Source organism: Pelmatolapia mariae, linkage group LG23 (genome assembly GCF_036321145.2).
Source record: "Pelmatolapia mariae isolate MD_Pm_ZW linkage group LG23, Pm_UMD_F_2, whole genome shotgun sequence".
Classification (NCBI taxonomy): domain Eukaryota; kingdom Metazoa; phylum Chordata; class Actinopteri; order Cichliformes; family Cichlidae; genus Pelmatolapia; species Pelmatolapia mariae.
Window position 1 is genome coordinate 39,756,664 of NC_086246.1, and position 19,022 is coordinate 39,775,685.

General features: G+C 44.3%; 1 protein-coding gene across 2 annotated transcripts in view; it reads right to left on the reverse strand.

The window, feature by feature from the left end:
• Positions 1-17,376, reverse strand: part of ssbp4 (single stranded DNA binding protein 4) — an 83,280-nt gene extending 65,904 nt beyond the window's left edge. For both annotated transcript variants that reach the window (XM_063465939.1, XM_063465940.1), the window contains exons 1-3: positions 17,222-17,376; positions 6,075-6,147; positions 1,872-1,933 (exon numbers count right to left, since the gene is read on the reverse strand). In XM_063465939.1, the coding sequence (XP_063322009.1) occupies positions 1,872-1,933; positions 6,075-6,147; positions 17,222-17,277 (191 nt within the window). In that variant the 5' untranslated portion in view covers positions 17,278-17,376. The remainder of the gene's footprint in view (positions 1-1,871; positions 1,934-6,074; positions 6,148-17,221) is intronic.
• Positions 17,377-19,022: the final 1,646 nt, after the last annotated feature.

A 19,022-nucleotide genomic window follows, 5' to 3' on the forward strand; every position in this document is an offset into this window, starting at 1 on the left:
ACGTCAGAGCCTTGTTCCATTAAATGGAGCATCAGGCCAAACAAGCTTGATGACAGAGCAGAGGTTTTCAAACCGGGAGGCTCGCTTCCCCAGAGGGGAGCGGGACAGCTGGGACGGACACGCAGAAGGAGGTGAAGGGTCAAGTGCATGCCAGGGTTCTTTAAAAAAAGAGGGTTGTTTATTTTAGTTCAACCCACTGATATTGCCACGCAGCAGGCGAGGTCGTGGCATGCCATGACAGAAACCGTACTCCTTATCTTATAGTCATACCTGAGTCATCCTAAAAACACCAAAAGAATAAACACATTTCAAGGATCTTTTTACAAATTCACTGCAGACATAACCTTTCTGTACAGTATCCAAGAGAGGTGCAGGTGAGATAGGAAGTCAGTCAGAACTATACTTCAAAATTCATCCTGCTACCTCTACCAGCAGTCACGTCATCAGTAACCACTAGTGACGCGGTTCCATTAGCAGCCATACATGCCCAAGACATGATTGCCTCCACCGTGTTTGACAGGTAATGAGCTCTTCCTTTCCTTTTCCAAATGTTTCTCTTCTCATCAGGCTGGTAAAAGTTAACCTGGGTTTCATCTGTCCAAACAATCTTTTTCCACAAGTAGGCACACTCTTAGATGTTTTCTGGCCAAGTCAAGTCTTATCTTGGTTGTAACCAGCAGTTTGCACTTTGATTTCCATTCGTGACGGCGTCTTGATCCCAGATGTTGACAGTGGTACTCCTGCCTCCTAAGAACGCTCTCTCCACATGTCCTTAACCAAATAAAGAACACTACAATCATTTGGTTGTCTTCTGTGGTCTTTCAGGCCTTTGGTACTGCTGAGCTGACCAATAAAAAGTAATTCTTGATTTGTCCACTGCTGAAGTTTTTGCTGTCCCTCTTATAGGTGTGTTTTACCTTTTTGGCTCAGTGATAGCTTACTTCACGTGCATCAACACTTCTTTGGATCTCACAGTGGAAGTTCCAGAGAACAGATATCAAATTCAAGCTCAACACTTGGAATCAGCAGCAGATCGCTTATCTGCTCAATTTGTCATGAAAAAAACAGAAGAGGGAACAGGACTCACCTGGCCATGAGACTGCTCGTCAGTCTACGGTCTGATTACGTATGAGCCTCTGAAAAATGGAGGCCATTGTACAAAAACGGGTTAGGGTTAAAACTACTTGAATTAAAGCTGAACGTCTGCACTTCATGCACATCTTGATTATTTGATTTAGGATCGCAGATGCAAAATTATAAAAATTATGTGTACGTTTCTAAGAGGGTGCCTACATTCTCGCTGAACATTTTGAAAACCAAACATCTGGTACTCACAGCCACTGGGCTGTCTTTCCAACTGTCTTTGTTAATTTCATTTTTTACCCAATTTTTCGCCCTTCGCATGTGTACAGCCCATTACAACACTATCAACATCTCCTCGGGCAGACTGTCTGAAAATATGTGCTGTTACCCTCATTTTGGAGGATAACAGATACACACTGCATCTCCCTACAGCTAGCTTTTTACTCAGTTTGGAGTTACTATAAACACTGTCACAGGACAGAGGATCTGTCTCTGAGTTTGACTCTAATTGAGCAGTGCACACACTTCAATGAGAGGTATAAAAAAGCAGTTTAAATAACAGACCAGGGGACGTTAACTCACTTGTCAGTCAGAGGGATGCCAGGAGTGCAGCATTTAAACATGTGTGAGATGATGCACTTAGCATTCCCTGCAATTACCGTCCTTCTCCACCTCTGCACTTCCTTTCATTCCATTAAGGGTACCTTTACAGTATACATGTGAACTGCTGGAAAAAAAAGTGTATGTAGCCAAGAAAAATAGAAAAGTACAGATCAATGTATACATACCACCACCATGAGTGTAAAAATCCAGGAGGTTCTCCAAGTGTGATGTTCTTCTCCCATCGGATCTGTTAGAAAGAAGCAGGACGGAGAAAGAGGGTTGAAGGAGACAGAGGAGAAAAATGAAAAATTGGACACTGCAGCATATTTAATGCATAATGTAATCATTTTGCTCAGCTGTCCTCCCAACTTTAGACTGACAGAGCGACAGTCGCATAGGAAAGTAGGCCGATCAGAAGCACGGCGCTCTGCAGAGCAGCGCGGTGCCGAGTTTGTGGATAAGAAACTGCGACTGTCTTGAAGCGGCGGTCCTCTCTGCTGCCCTCACAAACCAGCAGAGCTCCTGTCTGTATCTGGACACCAAGATAAGATCCGGTGACAGATAGCAGACCAACTGCCTGCTTCACACACTCCTGCTAACACGACTCTACACACACAGACTTGTATATACAACCCGAGAGATCCTTCACCACAGTCAATGAGGACAGCATGACAGCTGGAAGATCTCCATTTCTTTCCTATATGTGCTCTGTCTTGTGCGCTATATATATATATATATGTACACTAAAAAAAGTCTTCAGGTTTTCCATTCTCCACATTTCCCCAGTGCCACCTATAATGATGTGATGTGCCGTATGTTGGTGTGGGCCTGTTGATTTAATGCTGCTAAAGAGCTGAGTGCTGCACTGTGCAGGAGAGCATAGAATGGCGAAGTCCTCTTGGGGACAGAAGTGTATTGTGTGTATACTATAAACCTGAGTGACTCTGTTTTTCTGTGTGTGTGTGTGTGTGTGTTTCTCGCTGAAGGAGGAACAGAGGCTAATTGAGGCAGGAGAGTCCAGGTGATAGTGCTCTCATTAGATGAGCAGGTGTGCGTGCGCCTTCAGTCTACCTGCGACGATAGAGGTCCCTTATCTACTGAAACATGCATGTGTGTTTTTCTGTGCACGAGGCTGGGAGATGCAGAGGCCAATAGATCACACATTTTTATCTCTGAAGGAAGAATAAAATATAAAACTGCACAACATACGAGAAGCATTAAAGACGCGCTACAAATGCAGAGCACAGGACCAAATACAGGCATGTTGTGTATCTTTGACGGCGCACTCTACAGCATAATAGATTAGCTCGTGTTTTTTTTTCCTGTCGTCGTAACATATTTGATTTTTTTTGTTTCATTTACTTCTGGCATTTGTTAAATTTCATTATTGGCACAGATATGTTCTTCGTTTGTGCTTCGTTTGTTTTCAGGGAATCCAGTGCACTTCCCACAATGCCACCAAAGCAAAATGAGAACTCTTAAAAGCCAGACATGAGCCTTTTTCACAATGCACCGCAGCCCTGAAATTTTCTCAATGTTACCCGGCAGAGAATGCAAATGTCAGTTGTGTTGGCTATTTACAGTGTTTCACCGAGCCAGCTCGCTCGCACAAATTCTGCGTGACGTTCGTCTGAGAGCGGATTGACCGCAGAATTCACGGCAAGTGAGAGAAAGTCATGTGTCCAACTCCTGACTGAGTCAAACTGATAATAGTTTGAGCTCTAAGAACAGACTTGCCGTTAGAGCTAGTCTACTAATAGAACGGAGGCTAAAGGTGGCTAGATTTTTATTAAGGCAGGAGAAAGTGGAAGGCCAAGCTGCTGCGTTTGCTCACATACATCATTATTACTGTTACTGTCATTACGTGTCCGATTTAAGTGGAAACCTCAGAGGCTGAACGAAGGAGTGCCAAAAACCGACCCCAAAAGCGAGCGAGTCTCCACAGACTCCTATATTAATGTAGCCAGCTTCCCAGCATCAAGGTTCACAGGTTTGTCTCTGTGAATAGTTTCACCTGCATGGTGTGATTTTAGTTTTTAAACAACTCAGACATTTTAGATACTGTTAAGGCTCAAAGTTAGGAAGGTAGACAGCAGCAGCTGTGGCTGCCTCCTAGGCCTCGGCTTTGCTAATTTGAGTCACTGAACTGGACCTCTCCACCGGCGTCAAGTTTAATGGAATTAAAAGACTGGAATTATCATCCAGGACGTTTGTGCTTTACTTTTGGTGAAACTTTGTAAAATTTCTGATTTCTGTAAAATCCACAGCTTCACAAACACCAGAAGTTACAACTGCTCTTCTCTCTCATTAGTCAGAGTTCTTCAGCTCATTAAACTGTTCTTGAATATTTCCTAAAGAGCAAATACACATACATGATAAACCACTCTCACAGCCCTGTTCCTACAGTAAGATTAAGAATGAGCTATGGTGAATTTTCACTATTCATGATCTCTCAGAGTGCGTGTGTGAGGGGTGCGAACACCTCTTTTATAGATATCACACTGTGCAACACACACATACATACACGCACTGAAAGATTTTAGCATTTAAAAGTGTGACTATGCTTCACTAGACTTGTGTTGATAATGATGATGCAAACATGGTGCACGTGCCGTGGCTCTCTCCGTCACTTCTGTGGGTAAAGGAAGTGACAGGATGTCATCACTCTAACAGACTGATGTTACGCAGGTCATGTGACTGACTCTCAGCATATATAGAGACTAAATAAACCTGAAGACGGGCTTGAAATACTCAAAATCTTTAAGCAGTACACCGATGCAGGCGCTACATTTAAGACAACTGGCATCAAACTGACTTGGCAGTCTTAGCGTGCGTGCCTCGTGGATATGTGGACTCTTCTGCGTGTCTGCCGTTTTAATCCCTGTCTGGGTAGATGTTTTAATTCCTGTTTGAGGCCGTTTAAGCGTGTGTGCGGATCCGTGTTTGTGTGCCTCGGGTTGCACGCGACCCAGAACTTCACCCCTTTCCAGCGGCTCACCAATAACACTCGATCTCTGGGAGAGGATTCACCCACAAGGGCTCTGAAATCAGCGAGGCTCGCTGCAGCTCAGCTACTTAATCTCTCTGTGCCGCTCCACCATCTCTACTTCATATTTCAGACTCCTGGTTGTTGGCAGCCGGGCCGACCTCCAGCAGCCCCGTCCACCCTGCTGCCTGCCTGCCTGCCTGCACGCTGGTGGAAGCAAAGGCAAAAAAGACCGATTATATCTGACCGATGCATCCTTGTTCCAGGAAAGGCGATGTGAGGCGGGTACGTGTGTTTTTTCATTGAAGAGCTCATCATTTTCAGCAGAGCTGGGAGTGATAAAACTTTTTTATTGATTTAAATGAGGGGATTTTGATATTTTATATTGACTGTGATGGTTCTTTTACACCTTATTTTTTCACCCTGGCCAAGTCAGACATTTGTCCTCCAAAAAACTGATGTTTGCTATTTTGAAAACTGATTTTGCTGTTTGTTTATTTTTGTATTCACTGTTCAGTGTTATAAATACACTAAACATGTTATATTCAGCATAAAGTACCTAAACAAAGCTAATATTAGCAAACAAAGCAATGGCACAGAGGTTTTCAGCATCGTGCATCTCTCTGCAATCACTTTCAACAACAAGTCGCCAACCAGTTGGAAATACATATTTTTCCCTAGCAACTGGTGGTTTCCAAGTGGGCTTTTGTGAGTTTTTGAGACTTCTACATCATCAGTGTGATTTTTTTCCCCAATAAAACATAAATAAATTGCACAAAAATGCCTGTGCATTTTATTTATGCACAGGCCATTAGCAGGAAGGATGTACATTAAGGAACACATTAGAGACCCTACCTCCTCGACAGTTCAAGGGCATAATATAAGGCTAATAAGTCTAGCAGACATGAAACAAATGGTTAAGTTTGCAATTGTTTCCAATACTAAAGGTACGATCGGTTTAACTTGTTAAATGTCAGAACAGGACAGGAGCAACAACACCAGCTTACAACATGTCAAACTGTTCCAATTTAACAGCTGATTAAACTGGAGCTAATAATGAAGGGATGCTAATCACATTAAGAAGCCCAACTGACAGCATGTTTACATTGTCCCACATTAATAAACACTTCAAAGTACTGCTGTTATTCAGCAACTATAAAACAGACACACACACACACACACACACACACACACACACACACACACACACACACACACACACACACACAGGACTAGGCTCACTAGCATGTTCATGTTTTTACACTTTCTTAAAGTTGGGACCTCAGCTGCCTGCTCGAACACATAACAGCTCATAATGTGAATTCCATTCCTAGTCATACAATAGAGGGGGAATCACACTCATCCTCGCTGAACAGGAAGTCAAACTAAAAGAGCTTCTTACCTCTGACAGGAAGGTCTGTGCTGATTTCTGCGCACCAACATGCAGCAAATACTCGTACACATATAAAGCTAACCTGAAAAACAAGAGCAGAGACGAGAGGAGGAGTGAGCGCTGAGGATCACAGTGAGCGTTCATTCAGGAGGATTTCAAAAGTGAAGGAAAAGTCAAACGTTTGTGCACAACTGGCGGAAAATCATCGCCGTGTCATCTGAGATGGCGCACGGATAAACGTGATTTTACAGTACAGATATCATATACACAGCGACGGGGTCATGAATGTGTGATATGCGGGTTTCAGGATGACTGCTGCTGAGGCACAGAGAAAAACGTGGATGAAGAATATCCTCAGACAGGACTCCCAGACGCGAACACACCCTTGTGGATTCTACGTGTTAGAAATGATAACACAAATCACTCTTTAAGAGACAAAAATGATTCATTAATATAAACAGCAATTAGTTTAAGACAGAAGCACAGCTGATAATTATTAGCAGCTTTTCAATCACCTGTGAGACAAATCTTAAATCAAATATTGCTGTCTAAGCTCGGTCCATTAAAAGAAAAGCTTTTAGGATCATCCAGCTAAAAGAGCAGAAACACAGCTGCTGGAAATGGCTGAGGAGGCTCTGCAAACAAGCCTTTAATATTATACTTCTGCTGATATCAAAAATATAGTGTATTCTTCTCACACTAAACAATAGACTTTATGTCCTCATATTTACACTTTGCAGCTCAGCCTGTATTCATCACCGAAGCTTTACTCGCATATCCTTTAGAGGGTTTCAGTGAGCAAGAGCCAATCACCGGGTAAAGAGGTGGGCTACACCTGCCAGTCAATCGTGTACGAAAAGACAGACAAGCTGTTCAAGCTCACACTCACACCTGCATGTGACATTTACCAATTAACACAGTCTGCATGTCTTTGTACTGATGGCGGCAACCAGAGCATCAACACAGGGATAAAGACCCCAGTCAGCCGGCTGCTTCCAACCCAGAGCCTGCTATCTGTGAGGCCTGATCACAAAGGATCAAACTACAGAGTTAAACTATTTATTCATGCACAGGAAAAAAAGAATAACGTTCGGTTCTACTATTAATCTTTTTTTTTTAAACGCTGGTTCATGACTTTAAACAAGTCGTGGACATTTTGACTGCACAGTTTCCCACCAGTCACCAATAAAAACACACATTTTTTAACTTTTGCTGTAGAAAATGAATTCGGCTCGTGTGATGTGTCGATCCGAGAACCAGCAAAAGTCCGGTTGCCTAGCAACAAGATGGTGGGACTTCATAAAGTCATCGTTTCCCGCCAAGAAACTGTACGACACATTCTTCTTCTCCTTCCTCTCTTGGCTGCTCCCTTTAGGGGTCACCACAGCGGATCATCTGCCTCCACCTCCTCCCATCCCAGCATCCTCCTCTGTCACACTAACGCTCTGCATGTCCTCCTTCACTACATCCACCCTCAGCATCCACCTTTTCTCCTCCACACACGTCCAAAGCGCCTCGGTCTCGCCTCTCTGACTATGCCGTGTCTCGCCGCCGCCCTGGAAACCTTCGATTTCGCTCTTGCTGCTGTCCTTCTGTCACAAATCACCCCTGATACTCGTCTCCACCTGCTCCACCCTCCCCGCACTCTCCTCTACACCTCCCTTGTGCTTTGGATAGTGAACCCCAGGTTCACTACCTCTGCTAGCATCCTCCCTGCTGCACACATGTACTCTGCCTTGTTTCTACTACTTTTTATTCCTATTCTCTCCACTGCATACCTCCACCTCTCCAGGCTCTTCTCCACCTGTTCCCTACTCTCATTACAGACCACAACCCATTCCCGTATCTTCATGGTATGGCTCCTCAGCTTTATTCCACTGTAGTTTCTACAGATCTGCTCTTGTAAATCGGTACCAGCACAGGTCTCCCTTCCTCGGCCATCCTCGCACTCTCACAGCTTGTGTCCTGAGTCTGTACGACACATTATCCTACTACAACCCACCATGTCCTCTTTTTACGTCAGCTTGTGGAACATTAGATTAAAACCGTGTGATTTTTATTTGAGTTTTAGAGGTACTGACAGACAAATGTTGTATTCTGTGGACAGAGCCAGGTGATCTACCTGCCCCTGCTTCCTGTCTTTATACAGGAAAGTTATTTGTAGTAACTTTAAACCCATTATGAAAATTTCCAGCTCTTGGATTTCAGTAAAGTGAATTATGACAATTCATAGTTCAAAAAAATATTTATCTGATACGGAGCATCGACGCAGCCGCTCGGTTCATCCTCCATGTGAAACAAGCTGGTTTTGCTGCTCACCCTTTAAGCCGACTCCTGATTGGCTTCCCATGGTGCTGCTGTGCAAATAGCCACAGCTGTATGCCTGAGATGACCACATTAAAGATATCCACTTTCACTGACATCACACAGAGGCGAGAGTAAAAAAAGCTCACGGTAACCTGAGCTTTTCGCTCACAGGGATCACTTGCACAACCTTAAATGAAACTCTGTCTGTGATTAATATGAGAATGTGCTGTGGTAACAGAATTAAACTGACAGAAAGTAAAGAAAAGCGTCTTAGCCCCGCTTCGATGCACAGATTTGAAAGTGGTATTGATCTTCTCAACTAGTTACAACAGAGAAGAAAACAAACATATTTCTCAGTGGCTGCAAAGGACTTATTACAAACATAAATGTACTTTATATCATAAATAGCATCAGTTTTTAGAGACCAGCCAATTACTTTCTTTCTCTTCCCTTATTAATACTCATCTTACTGCTACTTGGCCAGACTCACAAAACTCAGGTAAACAGTATTTACCAACATTATTATCACAAAGAACTCAAATACTGGCACCCACTCCCGGTTAGACAACAAATTCATCTGCATAAATCTGCACGGAGACACATGCTTCCCTCGGGTTCACCATTTCAGGACAAAAGCAAACTGCACTACTAAATATTTTTACTACGATGAAGAAGCGCAGACAGACGCCACACCATGCAGTCATCTATATTCACCTCCCCGCGTCTACAGCACAGTGCGGGGAGGTGCTGTGCTTTTGTGTACGGTGGGGGCGATAGATTTTATGCTGATCACATGCATCAAGGCCAGACCAGACAGAGTTATGATGTTTGGGTTGTTGCTGGGTGATACTGAATGAATCAATAATGAGCCGGAACAGAGTTGAACAATCTGACTCTTTATGTCTTTAAAGATGTCACTGCAGCGTCTTGAGAACTATCTGCTAAAGTGTTCCAGCTGGTCCAGACTAGTTTCAGCCAGACACGCGATCCCATCACCTGCGGTATTTCTAACATCTGAAACCATCCTGTTTATGCCCATATCAGCGCCTAATGTAAGCACACAGTTTAAGGAAAACATATATGTCGTGTGTGTGTGTGTGTGTGTAGCTGTGTTTACATATCTTTGTGGGGACCAAGAATCAGAAGTTTGCTATGCTTGTGGGGACCAAAAGCCCTTATGGGGACCAAAATCCCAGTCCCCATGAGTTTGAAGGCATTTTTGAGACTCAAATGTGGTTTTAGTGTCAGGGTTACAATTAGGTTATGTTTAGGGTTAGGCATTCATTTTTGATAGTCGGGGTCAGGGTAAGCGGCTATGTGAATTAGCATTATGTCAATTAGATGTCCCCACAAAGATATGAAAACACGGTGTGTGTTTGTTTGTAAAGGGGACACGATGAAAGACGGCTGGGCAGGGTTTCTGTACAGAGTCACATGTAGGAGCAAATTGCTTGTTGTTAATGTTTAATATTGATCTCAGATGCAGCGACTGTTCTGCTGAAGTGCAAGTGATCAGCTCGGTGTTCAGGAAAATGCCCATCGCCTGTAACTAAGAGTCATCTGCGAAAATGTGCAGCAAAATCACTTTTATTTTTTAACATTTCAGAGGATTGTTGGCTCTAACATGACCCAGATTATGACTTTACCTTAAGCTGTGTTTCATTAGAACAGGATACGAAGGAAACGGCACTACTTTGGTACTTATTTTAGTTTCATGTTAAATTTTTGTGCTTTTTAGCAAAAAATTTCAACTTTAAATGAGAAAGAGAAATACTATTTTCATTCAATAATAATAATATCTGGACGCTCCCTCTCTATCACACAGATGTATTGTAATATAAATGGTAAAGCATGTTTGGGCAGTGGAGCTGAATCAGTGTGTTGGAGAAGGAGCTCCCCTGCCTGTTTTGTTTTGGAGGGTGGCAGGGTTATCTGTGATGGATCACAGTTTGTTCAGTGGCCTCCTCTCCACCACAGCTTCAACAGTGTCCAGTTTGCAGCCAATCACAGAACACAACAGGCCTTGCTGCAAACCTCCATCATTTTGCTGCCCACACTGAAGGATCTCAGCTTCCTCAGGAATCAGAGCCTGCTCCTCCCCTCTTCATATACAGCCTTCCGGTTCAGTCTATTGCACGGTAATAATCACAGCAATCAATTTTTTAAACACAGAAAGCTTTGTAAGCTTCTTGTTTTTAGCCAAGAGTAACGACTGCAGCTTTGGCACGTGGAGCTAATCATGAAAATATGCAATAATGTGAAAACGAGCTGCTACAGAAACACTGATCACTTTAGTTGGAGCATCAAACACCAAAATGACTCCTTTGGCACGGGCGTCAATAACGTATGTAAAGCTCGGAAGAGTTATGTGGTTAATTATTTGAGCATTTAAACCAGCAGAGGCCGACGCGCTCTTCCAGTCAAAGTCTCAGAGGTGTGGGAAAGGACTCGCGTGGAAGCAGCCAACCAAAGCCAACTCAGGTCGCCTGTCCTTTTTCTCACATCTGCATTTTGGCAGCTGCATCTGCATTTAGAGGATGCCATTTGAATTCAATTCAATTTTATTTGATTTATACAGCGCCAAATCACAACAGCAGTCGCCTCAAGGTGCTTTATATTGTAAGGTAGACCCTACAATAATACATACAGAGAAAAACCCATCATATGATCCCCTATGAGCAAGCACTTTGGTGACAGCGGGAAGGAAAAACTCCCTTTTAACAGGAAGAAACCTCCGGCAGAACCAGGCTCGGGGAAGGGGGGGCCATCTACCGCGACCACTTGGGGTGAGAGAAGGTATGCTAAATAATGAATCGCAATGAAACTGTACTTGCAGTTTAGCAAGGTTCCACAAGCGACCCTGTCTCCTAAAAATGACATTCACATGACATTAAACTGCATTCTCAGTGATGTTTCTGAGTGACAGCTAATTCTACTCCCACCTAACAGTTTAAAAAGTGCATAAATCACAGGACTTTCATACAGAAGAAAAGGGTTCGACTCCTGTATCCTACCGATGTTCTGGCACGTTTGTATTTTCTGTTTTTAAACTTGAAATTTTGCCTTCATTGCTATTTAGTTTTATTTTCGCTCGCTGTTTGTTTAAAGTGGGGACACAGCAAAAGATCATAGGTCAAAATAGACCCTTTCACAACCTCCTAAGAAGCTGCTCCATTTTAGGACAGCAGCAGAGCAAGAAAACAAAAATAGGTCTTCCTCAAAACAAGAAGACGGGACTGCCACATGTTGTAACGTTCAAAATCAACCCTGCCTTTGCAGTGCGAACACCCAGCAGCAGGCGCCAGGTCCTATATGCTGCACCTACGCTGTACAGGATCGAACAGATTCCCATGAGCACTGCGCCGATGAAATTTTCATGGCAGAGTCTGGTGTGATCTGAGGGGCTCCGTGCCCCAGCGATGGGCACCTGCCCTGGCTGCAATGCATTATTTAAAAACACTCATTCAATCCAGGCTTCAGGGGACACCTTTTGTTACCCTGTCAGAACCAGTAAGTGTAACCCGGCTGAGGAGGAGACATTTTTGCGAGCTGGTGGAGCAGAGCTTGAGGAAGAACAGGTAGATAAAGCAGGCGTGAGGGGGTTAGCTGTGGCAGAGGGAAACTGAAGGTCAGGGCCTCGGCTCTTTGCTCTACGGACAGCACCGGTGAGAACGCTTCCCCGTGACCCCTGCTCCGGTTACACGTGTCAGTCAGGAATAAAAGGTGAGATGCTTACGAGACAAAGCACAAGCACAAACAGCCCTCTCCGCAGCTTATGCTTCCTCTGAAGAGGTTCACAAAGGAAATTTAACAGAAAAAAACAAATTGCTGATGCAAATTAGTCGATGAGACGTGGGAGATCAGTCTGAGTGGGAGGAAGAACATCTGACCTGTGCTTTGACTGCCGACTAAATATCAAGGCCCGTCACATAAAGTGTGTCAGGCTGTATTAAAAGAGCCACAAAGCCAACTGGCAGAGCATCTGTCTCGTCCTCATCTTCTTTATCTTAAGACGCAAAATGATTCATAACAATTTTTAAACCATAAGCAGCTCCAAAGGAGAACAATGAAAACCCTCTACAACATCACTTCTGTTCTTCCCTCCCTTCGCGTCGCCAACGTCACACAAGCAAACTAAGACTTTGCTCCATGTCCACACATCAAGGAGATCTCTCTCACTGTCACGTCCCCGGGAAACACACACCTGACATTTAGCCCCAGGCTGTCCCAGCTCGCCTCAGGAGACAAGGGCATCTCGGCTGAGTTTAGCGAGCTAAAACACAGACAGTTAGCAAATTAACTCTCATGTCTTTGTTTCAATAATTCAGCAGCGAGAGCGGCGGCAGGCCGAGGAAGGAAGCGATGGAGGATGAGGCAGGGCCTCTAACTGCATCTGCTTTCACATACATGCCTTTTAGAAACAATAAATACTGATTTTAAAGCGCGACGGGATAAAAGCACGATATCTTCTTCCCTCAATATGAAACATTTACACCCAGCATATAAACACAGTACGGCTGTGCCCGGTGTGGATGCAGTGATGTATCACTTAAAGGTGAATGAGAGGGTGGATGCCCGTTTGAGACATCTGTGATAGAGTGAAGCTGTTTCACTAAAGCTTATTCCCGCTGCGCAGCGGCTGTGTATATTTTTTGGGCTCAGTTATGGCATTTCCTTTGTCAAAACAAATCAGCGTCACCAAGCATGTAAACAGCAGTGGCTTTAGCCATGGGTTAATCCACACATTGTTAGACAAACACAAGCACACATGAAGCCTCCTCTCTCCCTCTCGGCTCTGTGATGTTACCTGCTGACAGAATCACGTGGAACTTTTCTCAGAGTTTAACAGTAAAACTGAATTTTTAACCCACAAAAGCCATTTTTAGGTGAAAGAGGCAGACGAGAGCAACTGACTACCATCCTCAGCAGGTAATGAGGACGATAACATGATGCAACTTCAAAAAGGAGCTTTTGTTTTGTAACTGACGTATGTTTAGGAACACACAGAGCCTCGTTTGCTCGATCGAGGCTTTTTCCCGTGTGCTAATAAAAGACGCGCACTTCTCATCTGTGTGCTCTGTTGCCAAACTGATTAACAACTTCAGGCACGTAGCTTCAATATTTATACTCTCTTCTTTATTTCAAGTGAGAAAACTAGCAAATTTGTGCGGATGCACCAGAAGCAGCTGACGAAAGGCGGCATTAATTGACTGTTGACATATCTGAATGAAAGCACAGTCAGCCAAAGGGTGCTGAGGGTAAATCGAGGGCTTCTTTACTTTTAGAGCAGTGTTTCTGCTTGTGTTAGCGCGCAGCTCTTTATGCTTCCTTCAAAAGGCTAAAATGCAGATGGCAGAGCCATCTGTGTAGAATCAAAACCATGCATTCAGACCTGAAGATCCCCATTAAAGTGCATGTAAATACATGGGAGGAGTCGGGGGAGGAGCAGAGGATGTAAAGAAACCCATGTTCAAAACAAACTGATTAACTTTACACTTGAAGCTCTTTCCCCGCATAAATCCAACAGCACTCGAAACCACACGGACAAACGCGAGGAGCAAGTTCTTTTAGAAACCAAACACGAGTTTACAAAAGAAGAAAATCAATAAAAATAAGGTGTGGCGTCGATCTGTGAAACATTTTTGTGAATGGCGCCTTTAATTAATGTGCTGGCTCCATCAGCGCACAATTCAAAGAGGTTCCAGTTACATAGGAGACATTAATACCGAAGCTTCTGTGTCACTCCCGTCCAAATTAAATTAAATAAAACACTGAAAAGTGCAGAGAGTAATTAATTTCTCTGGCTGTGAGGGCACCGGTTCCTCCTCCACCTTTATTAGTATTATTAGCTTGTTTTCGCTTTACAAGACGCCTCATCACAACAACGTTTCTCAAGGATCTGCAAAGAAAACACTCTCCCTCCCTCACCCCCCTGCATTTCCTGCTACCTGTGATCTCAAGACAGCTGTATGGTGAGGCCTTGGTCGTGCAGCGGAATCCACAAAAGTGAGAACCGCTTGTGTGACCGTTTCATGTTGCATTTCTGAGCAAACGGGCTGGATTCGAGCCTTGGCTTCAAGGCTGTGACGGAAATAAAAAGCACACTGTACATGTGTCACAACACAATTAACAGCAAAACTGAGAGTGCATGCTGGAACATTTTGTGTAGTGACCCTGAGAGCTACTGTACATACCTGCAGCGTTCAGTACTGTAAATACAGAGCAGCTTTATTAAACACTTCATCAAGAACAAAACCTCACAAGTCCTTCGGTAAATGAAGCACTGCTTTCTAAGTTAGGCTGCCACCTCGGTATTGAAGCATGCTCCCAGTTACAGGCCCTTTTTAGGCTCCGTAAACAGAGCGGTGTAAAAATTTAGTGTACATATCGTGATTGTTTTGGTTCCATTATTTCCAGTGTGAGGTTAATCCCTGAAAAGCTCCAGCAGCTGGCCATCACCACATTTCTGACACCCCACAGGAAGAAAACATGCTGTCGATTTTATATTATGCACGTGCACATGCGTGAAACATTTTAGGCACAAGACAAGGAAGCAGTTTAATAAAACACAATATAAACTTATCAGTAAATAGTCCCCTCTATAACTTCTTCCCCTGGTGTAACTCGCGTGGCCTGCCCACAGTCATGAATCGTCCAGTTGCTTTCAGCTGCACAAGGAAAACATGCTTTGAACTAATTACATTTTTCTCTGGCCTTAAATGTGTGTATCTGATGTTCCTCTGCAAATTTGTGTGTCAAATCTAAGAGCCGTGCAGCTCCTTTAAAATCAAAAGGACACAAAAATAAAAGTGGGGAAACATTCACACTTTATTATGATTAGAGCTGTTGTACAAAACCAAGAGCGTAAAGTCATATTATTCCTTTATAGATGACCTAACTGAGCACATCACACCATAATCTTCTACGCAAGAGCTGGAGCTGTGACGCCACACTGCACGCCTGCTTTAATAAGATACGAGCCCATCAGGGATGCCCTCTGTTTAATATCTGAATATGTAAAGAGTTGTATGAATATGTAAATATGAATATGAGGCAATTCAGTGATGCATTGAGGCAGCTGTTGCGAGCTCTACACTTACAAGGAAACATGTGTTGGCCCTGCAGGGCAGGTTAGGGTGACAAGACAGGTGAGCGGAGAGGGCAGGCGTCATCTGTGATGTGTGGACAACACCTGTAAGCCTGTGACACGCCGAAAGGACGCGAATATACACAGAGACGTAAAGAAAAGGTGGGAATAAATGCAGAAAAACAAACTCAGAAACGCTGTTATTCACAAGCAGCCTTAACGCACCAGCATTCATCATTTCCAGCTCTCCAAAGACTTGTATTTCTTATGAGTTCAATTATTAATCTCCTCCTACACTATCATTTGAAATACATGCTGCCTCTGCACTGATTTCACTCCCAATAACACACGGAGCATAATCCACAGTCCCCGAACAAGCAATGGGAACACAGAACTCAAATGATAGATGGCTTTTAGCGTATTGTAAATAAACTAATGAAGCTGAGCCACACAAACAGGTGTAAACGCAGCCTCGGCGTCTGCTGGTGGTTCATGTGCAATATTAAAGCATCATATGCTGGTTCAAAGGTCACCCTGCCTGCTGTTCATGAGAACCACATGGGACTGTTTTCATTTAGGATTCACTCCTCAGCACACACACACACACACACACAGAGCTGCTCAATTTTCAAATAAACTGATGGGAATTCAGAGTGAAATCAAAGGCTTGTGGCACAAGGCATGCACAAAGTCGTATTCGAGGAAGCTTCCACTAAGCACATAAGCGAGCCACATCTCTAGGAGGCTTAATCAATTGAATATGACACGGCAATGCATCAAAAAATACAAGAGAGTCTCTAAAGAAATTTGGCTTCTATTACAGATGCATGAGGTGCAGCAGAACAGCACAGCCTCCCAGGACCTGACAGTGTTTTTAGATTACAATTGCATCCCAGCAGGGATCCCTACACTCCTCTAACCTCAGACTGTTTAGTGCTTAAAAATAGCTAATGATGATAAAACACGGCTCTGATCTAAAGTGCTGTGATGCAAAGAGAGTCCAACTCTTTGAAAGACATGCTCCAGCTTAGCAGGGACATAAAGGAGAGAGGGCGGCAGCCTCCCCTCCACGAGAGACAGGGGCATTTAAAAGTTACACTGGCTTTGTGTAGTGAGCTCAAATCCTGGAAGGATGCACAGGCAAGGAGGACGATGTGGACAAATAATAAGACACAGCAGAAATAGGCAATAAACGAAATTCTAATCATTTGTCCAATATTATGTGTTCACACAATAACAGCGCAGACTTCAGCCTAACGTTCCTCGGCGTCCTGCAAGAAGCAGCAGTTCAACATTCAGGCTCTGCTTCCCGTGACTGCAAAAGTTTGGCCCCGCTCACTGAACTTTCCCTGCGTGGACCCGGCTTCACGCCTCGGGACCCCGCAGAGCAGGCAGCCCATCCCGCCCCTTGCTCCTGCCCCCTCCAGAGGAGCTGGAGCAGGCTCCTCTCCACGCGCGTGGAAGTTCTGATGCCCAGAGCCGCAACAAAGTATCAGGACGGAAAGGAAACGGCAACAGTGTCGCTCCCCACGAGTGACAACGTGTGCGCACGGCAGCCGTGTTTCAGACACAAACACGCAAACTGGAGCCACGAGCAGAGGAAAAAGTTTATCGCGCACCTCCGAGGGGGTCACGGGGAGGAGGGAGGAAAGAGTAAAGCGGCTCCTGTGAAATTACCCTCGCTACTTTACAAAGTTGTGCCGCTCGCTCCTCCGCGCGCTCACACACACACACACACACACACGGCGGCTCGGTCACTTACTTTTCTCTCGCCTGGCTGTCGGAAGGGACGACGGCTCCTTTACCTTTGGCGTACATGCTGCTTCTGTTTTAAGACTTTTGCCCCACTCAACACCTGTCAAAGAAAGCAGCCAGCAAAACGCTCCATCTCCATAGCTACCCCTTTAGTGTTTTTACTCCCCCCTTCTCCTCCCCCTCCTCCTCCTCCCTCCTCCTTCTCTCTCCTCTCCCTCCCTCTCTCTCTCTCTCTCTCTCTCTCTCTCTCTCTCTCTCTTTTTTTACATCTCCAACATTGGCCACAAATCAGGCACAGTTTCTACTGGGGGGGACTTGAAACCGTCCTCCGTTGGATTTTTTTCCCCTCCTCAGCCGCTGTTCCGCAGGCCTGCTCTTCCTCCCTCTGTTAAACAAACGGTGGGGGCTCCTTAAAGGGAAACACACACTTCTTGTTTGCGGACCGCAGGAGAGAGGAGGGGGAGATGGGACATACACGCTGGCGAGGACTTTGCTCTGTGGAGCGAGTTTTTTTTTCTCCCTCCTTTCTTCATCCCGTGAATTTAAATGTCAGTGCCCACTTTTAGTGCTTTTGCACCTTTACCTGTCGGTTATTTGTTTTAACCGTGGATTGTGTTAAAGATGGATGGTGTCCTGAAAGGTGAAGCCAAAGAGGAGCCAGCAGGGGGCGTCACCTCAGGCTATATAAACACTGCCCGCTGTATAGAAGTCTATGGGGGAAAAGGTCCTCCATTACGTCCAAAGTAAACACTTCTTCAGAGAGCTTTTGGGCTTAGTCCACAGTTTCGGGTCATATTGAATTAAGCATGATGTTCATTTTTTAAATTATGGTCATTATTAATGTCAGACACTTTATGCAGGGTGTGCTTCAGGGGGTGTTTTTCAATCCACGACATGGGCAATGATGAAAACGCTAAACTCAAAGCTTCATAACTCGAGGCTATCCAGTTGGTGATACCTCCACTTTTTAAACATCCATGGAAAGAACAAATGTGATTTTCTGATTTTCAATAACGGCACAGTGTTGTGCTCTGGTCTAATAATGAGAAGACCAACAGAAAGGCTTAGCTGTCTACTACTACTGCCCGTCACCACTCCCAGGGTAAGAGCCGCCCAAGATGGATCTCCAGAGATCTCGTGTTATAGAAATACGGTGTAAGTATGTTTTTAGAATAACTCCAGCAATCTCCTCCAGTGGATTATGTTTCGGAGTTAAATCTACCAGTCCATCTAAACCCATTTAGCCCGATTAGCCCCTTCAGGACCATCATTGCCTCCTTTGCACGCTGGTCGTGAAGTTGCAGAGGAACAGAGGCACACCACACACGTCTGCCTCTTGTGCACGCTACGCGGTAGATTCAGTGCAGTAAAAATGACACTTAATTTACGTTAATGAACCTGAACTTGTGTGGAGGCTGGAGGTGTGGATTTGACTTTCCTTCAGTTTATCTTCCATCATAAATTCAATTCCAATTTAATTTCATATCAACTTTCATGCACACATGAAGCTCACAGTACTTAAAGTAGTTAAAAATAGACAACAGTAAACAGAATTTTGTAAATTTGTACAACAGTGAATTCTTAGTTACCTTAAGCATACACTACATGGTTTAGTGTGCTGGGTCACCTACATGTCACACCTACAGGGGCTGATCATCCGTGAAGAGTACGGTTTCCATGATGATGGTGATCCTGGTGGAGGTTTGGAGCTCAGCAGAGCTTCTCAGCACTCAGCAATGCTCAGTGAGCTCTTTACAACGACGAAGCATACTGTCACAAATGTTTCTAAGGGCCAGCTGCACAGGTAG